At 40.0% G+C, this 15,569-nt stretch overlaps 1 protein-coding gene across 2 annotated transcripts in view; it reads left to right on the forward strand.

The window, feature by feature from the left end:
• Positions 1-15,569, forward strand: part of LOC136242483 (intermembrane lipid transfer protein VPS13D-like) — a 120,354-nt gene that overhangs the window by 7,291 nt on the left and 97,494 nt on the right. For both annotated transcript variants that reach the window (XR_010694552.1, XM_066033913.1), the window contains exons 22-47: positions 21-1,991; positions 2,118-3,020; positions 3,105-3,833; positions 3,955-4,033; positions 4,088-4,245; positions 4,314-4,545; positions 4,605-4,832; positions 5,042-5,163; positions 5,212-5,310; positions 5,568-5,819; positions 5,899-6,040; positions 6,483-6,673; positions 7,236-7,435; positions 7,734-7,822; positions 9,091-9,545; positions 9,993-10,139; positions 10,291-10,432; positions 11,219-11,649; positions 12,570-12,746; positions 13,143-13,309; positions 13,424-13,552; positions 14,035-14,179; positions 14,616-14,716; positions 14,945-15,022; positions 15,086-15,209; positions 15,261-15,333. Coding sequence is in view for 1 of the 2 variants with exons in the window: in XM_066033913.1 (XP_065889985.1) it covers positions 21-1,991; positions 2,118-3,020; positions 3,105-3,833; positions 3,955-4,033; positions 4,088-4,245; positions 4,314-4,545; positions 4,605-4,832; positions 5,042-5,163; positions 5,212-5,310; positions 5,568-5,819; positions 5,899-6,040; positions 6,483-6,673; positions 7,236-7,435; positions 7,734-7,822; positions 9,091-9,545; positions 9,993-10,139; positions 10,291-10,432; positions 11,219-11,649; positions 12,570-12,746; positions 13,143-13,309; positions 13,424-13,552; positions 14,035-14,179; positions 14,616-14,716; positions 14,945-15,022; positions 15,086-15,209; positions 15,261-15,333 (7,564 nt within the window). In the remaining variant the exon portion in view is untranslated. The remainder of the gene's footprint in view (positions 1-20; positions 1,992-2,117; positions 3,021-3,104; positions 3,834-3,954; positions 4,034-4,087; positions 4,246-4,313; positions 4,546-4,604; positions 4,833-5,041; positions 5,164-5,211; positions 5,311-5,567; positions 5,820-5,898; positions 6,041-6,482; positions 6,674-7,235; positions 7,436-7,733; positions 7,823-9,090; positions 9,546-9,992; positions 10,140-10,290; positions 10,433-11,218; positions 11,650-12,569; positions 12,747-13,142; positions 13,310-13,423; positions 13,553-14,034; positions 14,180-14,615; positions 14,717-14,944; positions 15,023-15,085; positions 15,210-15,260; positions 15,334-15,569) is intronic.

Genomic DNA, 15,569 nt, shown 5'->3' on the forward strand with positions numbered 1-15,569 from the left:
AAAATAATGTTATTCCACAGGTGGATGGTGATGTGGCCACACGAGAAGTTGATGCTCAGTTTGAACGTCTCACAGTACGACTAGTCAGAGGAGTAGCCATCACATCTCCTTCATCCTCGTTCTCCGCGACATCATCCAACAATAAACATTCCACTTGTCATCTCATTGGAGAAGTCTCACTTATGGAACTAGCTATTAAGGCTAGCTTCAGTAGTGAAATGAGAATCACTGGTCAACTGTCTTCAGTGTGTGTTAGGGACCTCACCAATGTTGGTCAGAAGTATCCATTGATATTCTCCAGTGGACTCAACAGTACTAGTGCAGCCAGCACAATAAATGATGGACAAAATGATAGGGAGCCTGAGGTAGCCTTGAACTTCACCATCTCTCAACATTTCACTGGTGGTTGCTCCGAGTATCACATTGATGTCTTGGTGGCTGCAATCTGTTATACACATTCTACTAACTTTGTCTCTGAAGTGGAACTGTTCATTTCAGAATTCCAGCAGTACATGGAAGCTGTAAAGAATTCACTGCGCAATGCTGCAGTTGGTGTAGCCAAAGGGATAGTCAGTGACAAGAGCAGAATTGCTGAGGGTCTCAGCAAACTCTCAGTATCATTTGGCCCCACTCAGTCCCTGAGACTACAAGAGGAAGATGATACTGATGGAGGTGCTGCAGTACAACAAGGCTCCTACGCTGCTGACAAGAGTTACATCAAGGTGAACGTTAGGTCTCCAGTGATAGTTTTACCTCGTTCTTCAACCAGCAATGAGTGTCTAGTTGCTCATTTGGGAGAAATCTCTTTTGTGAAGTATGAAAAGTCTCTGAGTGAACCAGTTGGAAATGATGATACCTTACCTTCCCTGCATGGTTGTCAGTCTGATATAATTGACAGGTTAAGGGTCACTGTATCCAACATCAGCCTTCATGCTACTAAGTCTCCTGATGCTCTCTCCTCTGTCACTCGATGTAGAGACGTGCCAAACTCACGAGACTCTTTTAAGGTACTGAGAGAAGTGAGTGTTTCTCTGAGAATAGACTGGTGCCAGGCTGAGCTGGATAGTGACTTGCAGGAAGAAGAGGGTGTGGCTCCAGATGAAGCTGATGTTTTTATTTATGAAGATGATACCATATCATATCCAGAGCTCATCATATTTGCTGCCATCAATGAACCAGTTTTGATGGAACTACCCAAGGATGTGTTTGATCAGGCCAAGTCAACACTGAAGAATATCCTCCATAGCAGAAAAAAACATAGTGAAACAACTGCTGCAAACAAAGAAAGCATGGCTGAATCTAGCCCTACCCCCACATCACCACCAGACAAGAAAGTACGATTTCAAAGTCATGTGGTGACACATACCCTGCCTGCTACTACCAAACCCTTGCCAAAGATTTCAGCCAACTTTTCTTTACCCAAATTTACTGTTGAGCTAAAAGAAACAATTGAAGACAAAGAGCGTAATCTTGTGTACATCTCTCTAGACCATTTTAATGTTAAGGTGGGACAAGTGGAACAACATCGTACTGACTTTGACCTCAATCTGCACAGTATAATAATCAAGGACCTTCTACAACCTAAAGACTCAGAGTATCGTTACTTGTTTGCCTCCTCCAATAAACCAATGAAGCCTATTTCACCAGTGGCCACACCAATGTCTAGTCTAAAGATCCCATCACTATTTCAACAGCCTAACATGATGGTGAAATCACTGACAAACCCTTTGATGTCTTTTTCACACTACATGTCATCACCTAAACCTGTTAGAGCTAGGATGTCTCCGCTGCGAGCATTTTCTCCCAACGTGATGGAGGATGACAGTGGTGACACACATGAGGATGAGAAAACATACATACCGGAGTCATCCATATTGGAGGAACACAATGAAGAGTCCTCCAACATGACTGACTCTCTGAAGGATTTGGTCTCCATCAAGGCATTCTATATTGACAAGAATTGTCCTGATTTTCAAACAAAATATGAATCAGTAAGTCTTTTAGTGAATTTATTTGTGCTATATAATATGCACACACGCGCGCGCACACACACAACACATACTGTACATGCACTCACAGCGTAAGTATATATACATACAATTACATTTCTTCACCAGATTTCAGGTCATGTTGATGTGGAGTTCAGTTCAGTCAATGTCATGGTTAATCTACAGACCTGGGTGGTGTTGTTGGATTTCTTTGGCATTGGAATTCCAACCCCACCCTCTTCTCGCAGCCACTCCCCTCCTCCTGAAGCAACCAATGAACAGCAGCAGGGCTCAATAGATACGTCCAATAGTGTGTTTGGTAGAGAACACCGAAGCTCATTTAACTTGAGGAATTCACTCAGTGGTTCCTCTAATATGCTAGGAAGTGTAATGATTGATCAGATGTTGAGTCATGACATGTTAAGCCATGAACTCCTTGGCCACAGTAGCTGTAACACTCCCGGTGAAAGCCCCATGTCCAGTATCACAGGGGATCCCATGAACGACTCGTGGCTGTTCCGTAGCTCCTATCAAACCCTCAGTGATGCCAGATCTTGTATGAAGTCTACTAGTAGTGATGTATCCAGTGTGTGGGGATGTGATGACAAGCCGTCATTTCAGGTCAATCTTTGTGTTCAGTCATTGTCAGTGACCTTCAATAAGCCAGAACATCCATTTGCTAAGGGTATTGTGTCTGCTGTTAAGGCATCAATAAAATATCAGAAAGGTAACATAGATGCATCTGGAACACTGGGTCAAGCATCAGTGACAGACTTGACAGACACAGGAGCGTATTACAGAGAACGTTTGACAACAACTGGTGATCAAGCTCTTCAGTTTGGCATCTTCAAATATGGCAAACCTGACCGAGAGATGGTACGACCTTATGACATCAAAATCTCAGCACAGATAGCCTCTATCAGGTACCTCCACACAATGAGGTTCCTCAAGGAGTTGTTGGCATTTTGTATGCACTTTCCTCAACTTATTGATGCTTTCCAGCGGATGAAGGCAGTGGCACAAGGAAACCTAGTAAGCTTTTGTATGCAGTATATTAATATTATTGGTAGAGCCCTTGTATTCGGCTACAGTATATTGTGCTGTTTTACTCCATAGGTATACAATGGCCCAGACAGAAAGCCACGTATTCAACTGGACATCAAGATGGCTGGAGCTATTTTGCTCATTCCCAAGCATGCCTTCTCCCCTGAACTGGCTTGCGGCAACATTGACAGAATAACCATCTCTAATCAATTTCTGTTTGATGGCCGAGAAGGAACCTTCACATACAGGAAGAGGCAGCGAGATGCCCAACATGCCTGTGTGTCCAAGAAGTCTCACTCTTCCTCACACAAGTCAAGCAAATCTGTATCATCTGTAAGTATGACTAGACCAGACAGCTCTTCAGTAACTAGCAATCTCACTGACTCATTTGTTGAGCCATCATCGGTTGGTGCTTCAAGTACTTTCACAATCGGGGACTCCATTAGAAGTTATAATAATACTACTTTACCAGGAACATCTTTCAGACCTTACTACATACCAGCACCTGTTGATTCTACTGTCTCATCATTCAGTAGCATGTATGGTACTGGTCCAGTTAGGAGACCAATCTTCTCCCATTCAACTCGTTCAAAGTCATACGAGAGCATGCAGTCAATGATGGAACGGGACAGGTTTGAGATGGAACAACGTTTGGCTGCCCATAGTGGACCTTGTCTGATGGACTGTATTGAAGTACGGCTGGAAGATGTGGATGTTTTCTCTGCCCAAAAAGTTAGTGATCGAACCAGTCAGTTATCACATCGACACAGTCTCTTTGATGACTACAAGATTGTCAGAGATGTAAGTAGTAATTTTGTGTTCTCATTTTTGTTAGATTAAATTTTGACACAATTGTACAATAATGTTATGTTGGCATGTTAAATTAGTTTGTGAGTTAATATTTTACATCTTTAATTTTTAGCCAGGGGATGTTCTTAAAGAGAAATCCTCACTTACTCTACTCATTGAGAGGAACTTGCATGAGGATATGTGCAGAGAAGGTGGGTATGGCTGTAAGTACTGCAATGTAACCACACCTTTTTTTTGTCTTGCAGTACCAGACATCAGTGTTGATGGCTGCCTGTCAGTCACACATATAATGTTGGATAAGAGACAACTGGAGCTGGTGAAGGGATTGCTTGATATGAACCTTGGAGAAGATATAGAGGAGTTTGAAAAGCCCTCCACTCTTATACATGACCCTGTGTTACAGGTACAGCAGTGTATCTCCTTTATAAGGGAATTTGTTAAGAATATTGCTCGCTACATCTTTTATTTCAGCCTGTGGTTGCTGAAGTGTGGACTGGTTTCTACTTTAGAATAGACCTAGTTGATGTTCAACTGGAATTTCTACAGTCTCGTGAAGTACCCAATCAGTTGGGTTCATTGACCCAATTGCTGGCCAAGTTTGACATACAGTGCTCAGAGTTCTCGTTTGAATCTCGCTCCAACCAAACTAAGACCATCAATCTCGTCTCACAAGCTGTCATTGGATATGATACAAGATATGAAGGTGCATAGTAGTAGTCCATAGTTGTTTTATCAGTTGAGTCCCACAATTGTTTCTTACAGATTGTGATGACAGCAATAAGCCAAACTTGTTTAGTGAGGTGTTACGTCCTCATTGTAACTCAGAGGGTAAACCCACTTCCATTCAAGTGGAGGTTCATGTCAATCTCAGCCCCAAAGAGATAAAAGCATCCATCATTCTCAACCAGCTAAGGCTGATTGGCATCTTTGATCTTCTGTTATCCCTCAAATGCTTTGTGTTTGATAAGCTTCCAGAGGAGCAAGATAATGGTGGGTGTGGCTAACGCAGATTACATAATCACTGTTGTTTAAATATGCCATGATATTTTGCATCAGGGCTGTAAGTGTTTTGCATTGCTATCAGTGAGCTGTTCTTCCTACAATGTAGGCTTCAACTTACCCTGCATGCATTGTACATCCTAGAGGACTTTAAAATGCTAGATATATTCATCTACATTACTGACATGTATTCCATTTAGATGATGCTGATGATGAAGTTGACTACAACGCATCAGCAATGTCCAGTTTATCCAAGTCACCTACACCGTCACTTAGGTCTGCCCATACTACCTCTACTGTTAGTAGTACTGCAGTTAAAAAGGTGAGGTTACAAGCTAAGTCCCACTGGATTATCAGGTTTCTTATGTAGCCACCCCGTGCTGTAGTGCTGAAGCTGAACATTGCAGAGACTGATCTTGTAGTGGTGGAGGATACCAGCTCTCTTAACTCTAATGCTGTAATCTTGAAGGTACAGTGTGCTGTTGAGTAGGTATCGGCAAACATTTTGACTGCAAATAAATGAAGCTTTGATCATGTATTCTCATGTATTCTTTGCTTTGATTATGTACTCTCTTTACATTAAAAGAGCTTTATATATAAAGTCGTTACACGTACATTGTTGATACAAATTTTTAAAAATTTAGCTATGCAGTGCATATAATAAATTTTTGGATAGTTGGGTTGGCTCTTTTGATATTGGAGATAGCAATGTTCTATGCTCTTCAGGGTACGCTGGTGATGGTGTTCAAGTTGAGTGAGGCTAGAGTGCCAACTGTGAGCAGTTCTATTGAGAAGTTGGAACTGTTTTCCTGTAACTTGAGGAATGAGGAAGAGACAGCTCTCTCCATTCTTGATCCTGTCACAGTCAGTGTTGAGCTACAACCACCTGGACACTCTAGCTACTCTTCCAAGCCACGAGCCCCACCCACTAGAACCAACCAATCCACTGCTAAACTGCCTACAGGACAAATAGTGGATGTGAGTATTATGTCATCTTTAGTGATGTAACTTTTGTGATGATGAAACGTGATGATGTTTTACTGGTTTTGTGCTTTAGGTTAGCATACCTGATTTGAATTTCCGTCTTTCCTATCGTGATCTGAAGTTGTTTGTAGCAATCGCTCAGTCTCTTCCATTCTTCCAGACGTCAGTGGATCATGATGATACGATGACCAGCGACAAGAAAATCTATGTTGATAGTATGTGTCCTTATGTACACAATCACACTGTATACAGTTGTACTCTGGGGAATCATTATATAGTGTCATATCCGAAATGGTGTCAATGTACACCTCATGTTGATAGGTACACTGTGCTATTTGATTACATTTAATAGTATATACTCCCTGCAAGTGGCTTTATTCTATAAATGTAGACTCTAATAGAGAGCACATTTGCTACCATGAGCAGTCATTTCTACAGATAAATTATAGTCAGATATTAACTCACATCACAATCTCATTATTACTTATGCCAGTCACACCCTATCATAGAACACACAGATGTTACTAAAGTGAAACCTGCATGTCTATTCTGGTCACACTGTCCTGTTATCATGATCACTTTTACGCAAATGACACACTACACACACACACGCGCGACATGTTTACAGTGTTCTCTCCTGTGTTATTATACGTACAGACACTCTGATACAGAAGCTACTACCACTGGGTTTCACAAGGGCAGCTATAAGGAAGGAGTTGGTAGCTACTGATGGTGACCTCAACGAAGCAGCCAACAACTTGTTATCCCAGCTGCCTGATGTACAGGCACAAGGAGTTCTTGCCAGCATGAAGAAGGAAGAGAAAAGCTTTTCTATAAAATCTATAGAGGTGAAAAAGTTTATGTGATAACAAAACCCTCAAAGTTTATACCCATAGGTAACATCAACGAAATATAACTTTGTGAATTAGGGTTTAAAAAACTTTTTCATCATAGTGCAATAGTAAATACACTCTGCTTCCTAGACCATCTTCTATCAGATTTGTAATCCTCACTAACTGAAAAGAGTCACACCATTATACAGTAGATGCCAGGGCAAATTATCTAGAACAATTTTTTTTGCTTGTTCAATACTATATGCATACAAATTTTCGAGGGATGTAATTTTCACAGGTTTTTGGTTGTTGCTTGGCTTTCCACGAAATTTTCATCCTCAAAAATTAACAATTATCAAGGTTAGCTCTATGCTTTCTAATAGGTGACCTCAGTGATGGTCGAAAATAAAACTGCGAAAATCAAATTTGTCTATCCACACGAAAATCATGTACCTTAAAAAAAATTGTACATATATGGTAGTTTGGTCTTGTAGAAAACTTTGTGTAATATGTACATATGGGAGTTTCTGTACTCTTTATAGCTTCACATTACAATAAACACTTCTTTGTTTGTCAGATTCAAGTCAATTCCTTGAGCCTGTGTGTGATAGATGACTGCTTTAATAGAGATGTTCCCTTGTTGGACTTCAGTTTGATTGATGCTCGTGTTCGTCATTATATTCAAGGGCCTTTTAGTGGCCAAATGCAAGCCAAACTGATGGGAGAATATTACAATAGGAACATCTCAGCTTGGGAGCCTGTACTTGAACCTTGGAAGTGAGTCCAGTGTGAATGTATGTGTGTGCACCACCCATCCCCTTAAATTTTAAGCAAAGGTACAGTAGCTGAGAGGTGTACCTGAGGATGCATCAGGAGCAGTGATTACTTCTGATCATTCTAAGAATGCACTAGAAGCAATCTGAAAGAGTACTCTCATAAAACCTTATTTTGCTCCCCCTTGAGTCATTACAAAGGCCTAGTGTGTGGGTGGACGCACACTAATCACATTATTATTAATCACATTATTATTGGTATACATGGTTGTGGTATTCCATTTTACCCACTCACATTGCAGGTTTATGGTATCATGGAAGAAGCTTGAAAATTACCATACCAATCTTGACAGTAACGTGCGACCTGATAGAATTCTGATCAGAGTAGAATGTAAGTATATAGACAAGCCCATGTACAGCTGTAATTTACCAAGTTCCACACATTGTTTGCTAACTAGTTTTGGAACTCTCCTATTATATTCCATATCACCTGCCATACTCCTGACTTGACATGTGGTTGAGGATTTGTAGCGCTATATACATTAGAGTGTATTTTCTTGCCTTCTGTTTTGTTGTCTAATTAATAGCCTATGTTACCATCTTCATCAGTGTATGAGTTGCTGGGTCCCCCTTGTGTTTGTGTGTTCGTGTTGTCTTCCTCATTACTATCACCATCCTTATGGAAATATCATATCATTACAGTAAAAAGATAAGAGATTTACCTATTATTTTTCTTAGTGAAAGACTAGGAAGTGGTTGTATTGATGGTGATAATGTGATTTGTAGTTGTGTAAGATACTCAGAATTACTGTAATGAACCTTTCCTGTATTAAGACTGGATTTTCCCAATCGACTATAAACTTAATGATGGTATTAGAGGTGTTAGTATTAATGTCATAATGATAGTTCTTGGTAATGAAGTGTTTTGTGTACTCTATTGTATGTGATATTGTATTATGGTCAGGTTGCTAGATACATACGTGGTCATTGTTTTTAGGTACACAAAATTTGTTTAAACAGTTGAACCAACCTGAAAGTATTATCATTGGGTTAAGCTTCTGTTCAGTGAGTAGCATAGCAACAACGTGATGTTTATATTATTTGATATTTCCAAAATGCTGAAGTCAAAGTTTGTTGTACAAAATTATTCTTTATTCTTTCCCCATTGTAATTCCTATTAATTAAAGTTTTCTTAATAGGGATGAGCGATTATGAGAATTTTTAGACATCACGATTTTAGAGAGCAAAACATCACAATTTTGAGAACTATTATGGTTGCCATATAACACAGTAGCGGTGACAGGCTAGCTACACTGTGTACAGGATCTGTCAGTGATGCAAAAATACACTACAAAACTACTTTTCATAGTGGAGAATGGTTGATAGTTGCAGCATTATATCACACACACACACACAGAGCACACAACACGCACACACAACACACACGCACACAATGATTGTTAGCAGTAAACAATTGTAAGGAGGGCATCACAATTGTTCTCGTAATCCCGTACTTCTTAGTTTACGAAAGTGCATTGAACAGGCCATGTTGACTGACTATATATATGATATAACATGGGCGCTATGTGGCTATGTATATATGATAAATGACTGCACATGTGATCCCTTGTCCATTATTCTCTACTGTGTTGTGCTCAGCTCCAGAGCAGCTCTACATCAACGTCACCAGCTCCCTGATCCATTTGATAAGGTGCACACAACAAGATTGGAGGAAAGACTTGTTTGATTCAGAGCCAGCACCCAGCCAGGACATTGTTAGAACAATCAGTGGTGATATAGAACCATCTACCAGTGAAGCAACAAAGATGACCAACATTGAGAAAGGATTGTACTTGCTACACTCTGTGAGAGTTGTGGGTCAGAGACAGAGGACACCTTATTATCCATTCCAGCTCCTAAACAGTACTGGATTGCCACTACAGTTTGCCACCGTCTCGTCCAGTCCATCCCAAGTGTATGTCAGTTCATCATCTTTCCTGCGTCACTCACAGCAAGTAGTACGTAGCAACATCAGAGAATCAGAGTGGAAACTGGTTGAACCTGATCAGCAGGTTCCGTTTGATTGTAGGAGTAACAGCAAAATGCGGCACAAGGTAGGAAGAATATTGAAACACCAACAAATTGTGTCTCTTTTGTTTGTTAATATTTTATGTCAATGTGGGAGTTAAAATGTGGTATACGATCAGGGAATAATGCATAGAAATGTTTTATTTATACTAAGGGTGAATAGCTCCATCTCTTCTATGAGTTCCTGAGTTCCTAATCTGGTGGGTGGTTGAGATATTAGTTTTCCCACTACTGTGTAGGTGTTATGTAAGGATTGTTTATAAAAGAACTTTTGTAATATTATGCACACAGACAATGTTGTGCTCACATGCACACACAATACACACACACACACACACACACACACACACACACACACACACACACACACACACACACACACACACACACACACACACACACACACACACACACACACACACACACACACACACACACTACACTACATACTAATTGATGTAATATCCTCATAGGACACACGTCAACTAATTGTTCACCAACTGGTAGTGAAGATTGCTGGATGGAAGAAGATTTCAATACCAGTGTCTGTTGACAAGGTTGGTGTCTTCTTCAGAGAATTGGAGCCAAGTTATGATGATGAACTGGATACTCGTGTGCAGGTAAATGTGTAGTTGGTGTTTTATATATAACAAGTAATGAAATATGTGTGTTTGTTTGTGTGTGTGCGTGCGTGTGCGTACGTGTGTGTGTGTTAGCATATCCATACATCCATACATGTAAAATACAGTTCATGTGGTACATTACAATCAGGTTAAAGGAACCAAGCAGACAGCCCAGTTGGTGTTTGCCATTCTCCTAAAGGACAATTGTAAGATAGTCAACATCAGGTCTGGTCTGGTCATACACAACAAGATGAAGTTACCAGTTGAAATACAACTGAAAGATGAAGATGGTAGGCTGTGATGTCGAGAGCATTGTTATAAGTGCATGTATGCCTCTCTGCAGAGCATGTGTACTGTGGCTAGCTAACCATTTATGCATCTGCTAACCTTAGACCCATTGTGCAAAAAAAATCTTGGATGTTGTTTTTGTTTTGGATTCGGAGTATTTTTAATGTGAAAGAAAGTTTATTTTTCTGTATTATTTTTTAATTGAATGGTATTGTGTGTGTTGTGAGTGGTGTATAGTTGGTTGACACTAACAGTTTATATTATACTGGTCACCACAACACATTGTTCTTAATGAAGTTGTTTTGGTTCTGTAATGGATAATAGCATATAGAGCCACCACTATCCCATAGTTGTTTTGTTTAGTAATTTACTAGAAAAACCATAATAATACAAACTTAAATAATTTAATTGACACTTAAGCTTTGTGCCTGCTAGTTGAATTTAACTAGGGCTGAAACAATCATGGGTTTTTAGTATTTGAGTACTTTCTACTGTTAGTGATCGAGTACTGACAAATGCTTGCTATCTATTAACCATGACATGCTTTATATCATGCCATTAGCTTTTTCAAGTATCAGCGATGGTACACACAATGTATTTAATTATCAGTGTAAATTTTCTTGACATGAATTTCGCAAATCAAACTCTGTAGCCTTCTTCGTGTCATTATCACGGGTACTTGATTATCAATTTTACTAACCGAACATCAAAATCCTTAATGAGTAATTGCAGTATTTGTTTCAGCCCTACAAAGTTAATGTGTTCACTGCTGTGTTGATATTACACAGGGAGCTCACTAGTCAACACTGGCCAATTGCTGTGCAATCAATATCGAGCTATACCACTCCATCTCATTGACTGGAATGTACACATCCGTCCTTGTGGTCACAAGGTGCAGTTTAGTGTTGACGGACTACCCTGGAATAAGGCATCCAAATATCCCACATATCATATAATCTCATGTGAGCCGATCAGTGGTGGAGGCAGTGATAATTCCAAGCTGTTCCGATTTTGTGCCAACATCAAGAGAGAAGGTGTGGAGCGGACCTTACAAGACTCCAACTTGTTCTCCTCTTATGTTATTACGCTTGTACCGCCATTTTATGTTATAAACCTGCTGCCGTGTGACTTGTGCCTGTCGCTAAGGAGAAGACATAGCAGTGCTAATAATGATAGTGGTCACATAATGAAGAAGGGATGTGATATGTCCTTCTATGAGGTGAGAGGGATACAGGGATACACTGTAGTCTTATATCAGCAAAACATGCGCCTGTTGTAGTTTAAGCATTGAGTTTGCCTAACTTGGGCATCTGCTAAGCAGATGTAAGGCTCCAGTGGATTTCACCTGATTAGTGACCTTGTGTTTTGTCTTCATGTTAATGGTTTTAAGTGTACTGTGTGTAATTATATGAACACTTGTTGTTGTTGCCCTTAATACATGTGAAATGGCTGTTATTATATCAAGGTGTTTATTGAGACTACAATAGGAATATCTTCTAAGAAAATTGTTTTTAGTACTTGAGTAGTACTGTAATTGTATTTACTGTGATTTAGTTTCAAACCTAGAAGTGTTGAATCACTTCTCAATGTCTACCAGTGCAAACAGGCCAGCAGCATAACAAAACTTAAGCTACATTGGGTGTTTATACACATTAACAAGACCATAGATACTGTGTAACTCCAGAACATGTATGAAAGTATATGGTAACTATTACAAGACACTGACTGCGTCAGGAGCAAAGTAGGTGCCACGATATCATCATCAAAAAGTTCAATCTGTACCAGTGTTGTACAATGACAGTTAATTTTCCTGAGTTTTATGACCAACAGTTTTCGAAATTGTGTGTTTAGAAAATAAACTTCAGTAGTATTATGCAGTCATCAAAATTTTGAGCAGTGGCTGTGACAATTACACATATAACCAGATTTTATTTTATTTAAGTTACATAATACAGGCATCTCTTCTGGCTTCACAAATAGCTCAGAGTTGTACAGTAACTTTCAAGAGCTAATAACTCTTGGTAACTTAGTTTTATAAAATCATCATACAGGTTATAAAATCATTATACAGGTTATAAAGTCATTATACACGTTATAAAGTCATTATACACGTTATAAAGTCAGTACATGTCACTACAGGTTGACTCAGTAGACAAGATAGAATTTACTGTTGAATTGGAGAACTTTGAAAAGTCTGAAGTGTGTCAGGTGATGAAGGATCGGGTTGGTGTTGTCCAAGCTGTAAAAATCACTGACACTAAAGGATGTCGTCTTATCCTAACTGTCACCTCTGAACTTTGTGGTGGAGCAATTAAGGTGTGTTTGTGTGTGCGTCTGTGTGTGTGTGTGTGTGCGTCTGTGTGTGTGTGTGTGCGTGTGCATGCATGTGTGTGATCTAGAGAGAGAGAGAGAGACTGGACCCACCCAGATGTGTCATCAATGGGTACAGGTGCTATCTGGGAAGCAGATGCCATCTGTTTTACATAGCAAGTGAAGGGACTTACATCTTCACCCGTGAGCCTCCTGCAGGGTACTACAGCTGTAGTTATGACTGACTCTTAGCATCATGAGTAGTACACAGGTGGTGCCTAGGTAGGCGTGACAATGTCAATGCCTTACTTTCTGTGTGTATATGTTTGTATAATGCTAGTGGGTGTTTGTCTGTCTGACTGTCTGTACATCTCTGTGTGTTTGTTTCAATATATTCCTCAGGTCTTCATCAGTTGTCAGTATTGGCTGATCAACAATACTGGCTTACCACTAATTTTTAGACAAGATGGTGCCTCACAAGAAGCAGCTGGGCAGTTTGAGGAACATGAACTAGCCCGCAACCTTCAACCACTTCTCTTCTCCTACACTGAACCAGAACTGCCTGAAAAGTATGTACAGATTGTGGATGATTGTCAGTGAGTCTGTAATTTGAAGCAGTTCCACTGTACTGTAGTAGCAATTCAATGACAGTCATTTGTTCAAATTTTTTTTGTACTATGTAGGTGTTCAATGAGGATTGGTAAAGGGGTCAGAAATTGTGACCGACCACTGTGGTGCCACCGGTTCCCCATGGTCAGTGACACCGGAGTGAGAAGACTATTCTGTAAACAGCTGGAAGGCCGACCAGACCTGTATGCAACCTCACACACAACATTATACAACACATGCTGACATGCTTCATGGCTACAATGAAACCTGCTGGGTCATCAGTGACTATTGTTATTGGCTTATGAAGACAGGTGGCTGTATTATAGTAGCATGTTGATCAGTTCTAAACCCTACCAATTATATGGAACTATTTGAGTGACGGCTTGGAGCATGTTTCATTGTATTCATTACTGCTGTACATAGCTATGTACGAACAACTTCTTATTGTGATCACATATTTGTAACATATACACTATACAGTAAGGCTTAGCCTATGCTTCCATATTAAAGTTGCAGTGATATAGTGTGTGGATGTATCAGTATATTTCAATCACCACTAACTATACAGTAATACAACTGGTGGTTTCATCACAATAATATGATTGGTTAATTGTCAGCACTGTCTAGTGTGACGTATTCATCTTGTGTGCTATCGCATTGTACTGTTCACTGTTTCTACTTGTAGGGAGTATCAGATTGGTGTGGAGGTGAAGCGTGGGCGAGGGCAGCTGCGCAACACACGGGTGGTCACATTTGTGACGAGGTACCAGCTGGAGAACACAACACAGTACAAGATTGCCTACCTACAGCGTCACCAACTAAAAGAAGAGGTACAGTGTCCCTCTGTCTCTGTTTGTGTATATCTGTATGTTTTCTTGTGCCCACAACAGAAACCTTAGTCAAATGTTATCTTTTGTTACATCTATTTTCTGTGTGGAAATGATGGTCTAATTATGTGTATTTGGTTGGTGGTTGCCATAGTTATAGGTAACATACAGTATTTTGATTGATGTCCTGTGAATGGGACCTGACCCACGAAACCTGTTAGCCACTCCCTATCCTGTTTCTGGGCTCTATTGCCCCTACTGGCCCTAATCATAATTTCATACACATTTTAATTGAATAAATGTATATTTCAACCAGGTAATTGGATAACCCATCTTGTGTGTATGTATCTTAACACTTTTGACTGAATTACAGTGGTAGTTAGTAGCCTTAACTACAAGCTAGCTTTGACTACTTTAGTGATAATGTTTCTCTCTACAGGCACAGCTAGAGACTCGCAGTAAGGTCCCGGTTGCCATGCCTGGAGCAGTGGTACCATTTCATTGGCCACGGTATGACCTAGATCAACTCTTCTGCATCCGGTCAGTGACATGACTCCCATTGTTGTTGTGTCTATTGTGATTTGGTAAACAACTGTTAGCTATCTGTAAACAGTTATTTCTAATTAATGATGTTTTTACATGTACAACAAATACTGCCTAAATTATTGTTGTTGCTATTTAACAATGTCCTCCTGTTTGGTATGATTTCAGTTGTCATTGAGTAGTGTTTACTGGTATATAAGTGTTTGTGATGGCCATTCATTACAGAGTAAAGGATATTAATGATTGCCGATGGTCTGGTGGCTTTAAGCTGAGCCAGACCAACACTTTCTACATCAACATGAGGTACATTCACTATCCTATACAAGCTGTACATTGAGACTTGTGTATAATACGTAATTCCTTTAGGGGGGCTATGAATCGTTCTGTGTTTGTGCGTGTGGAGGTGATCCTAAAAGGTGCAACGTTTCATGTCATTTTCTCGGATGCTGCAAACTTTCCACCACCATTCAGACTGGAAAACCTCTCACAGGTGTGCGGACAGCTCCTCCTGTCTTGTATTGTATTTTTATCTCCTTCACAGGTACCAGTGTTGTTCTTCCAGAGTAAAGTCAACAATCCTGAACTGTATAGAACCTTGAAACCTAGCCAGTCTGGTACAGTGTGTGTAGTGTGTGTGTGTGTGTGTGTGTGTGTGTGTGTGTGTGTGTGTGTGTGTGTGTGTGTGTGTGTGTGCGTGTGTGTGTGTGTAGTGTAATATAATGTAATGTAGTGTATTTAGCATGTAATGCAGTCTAGGATTAAACTTGACCAGTTCAGGGAGATGGACAGATTTCACTAATGACATGTATACAGCACAATACACTATGTGTATTGTGTGCTATCAATATGA

This window comes from Dysidea avara, chromosome 13, assembly GCF_963678975.1.
Source record: "Dysidea avara chromosome 13, odDysAvar1.4, whole genome shotgun sequence".
NCBI classification, from domain to species: Eukaryota; Metazoa; Porifera; class Demospongiae; order Dictyoceratida; family Dysideidae; genus Dysidea; species Dysidea avara.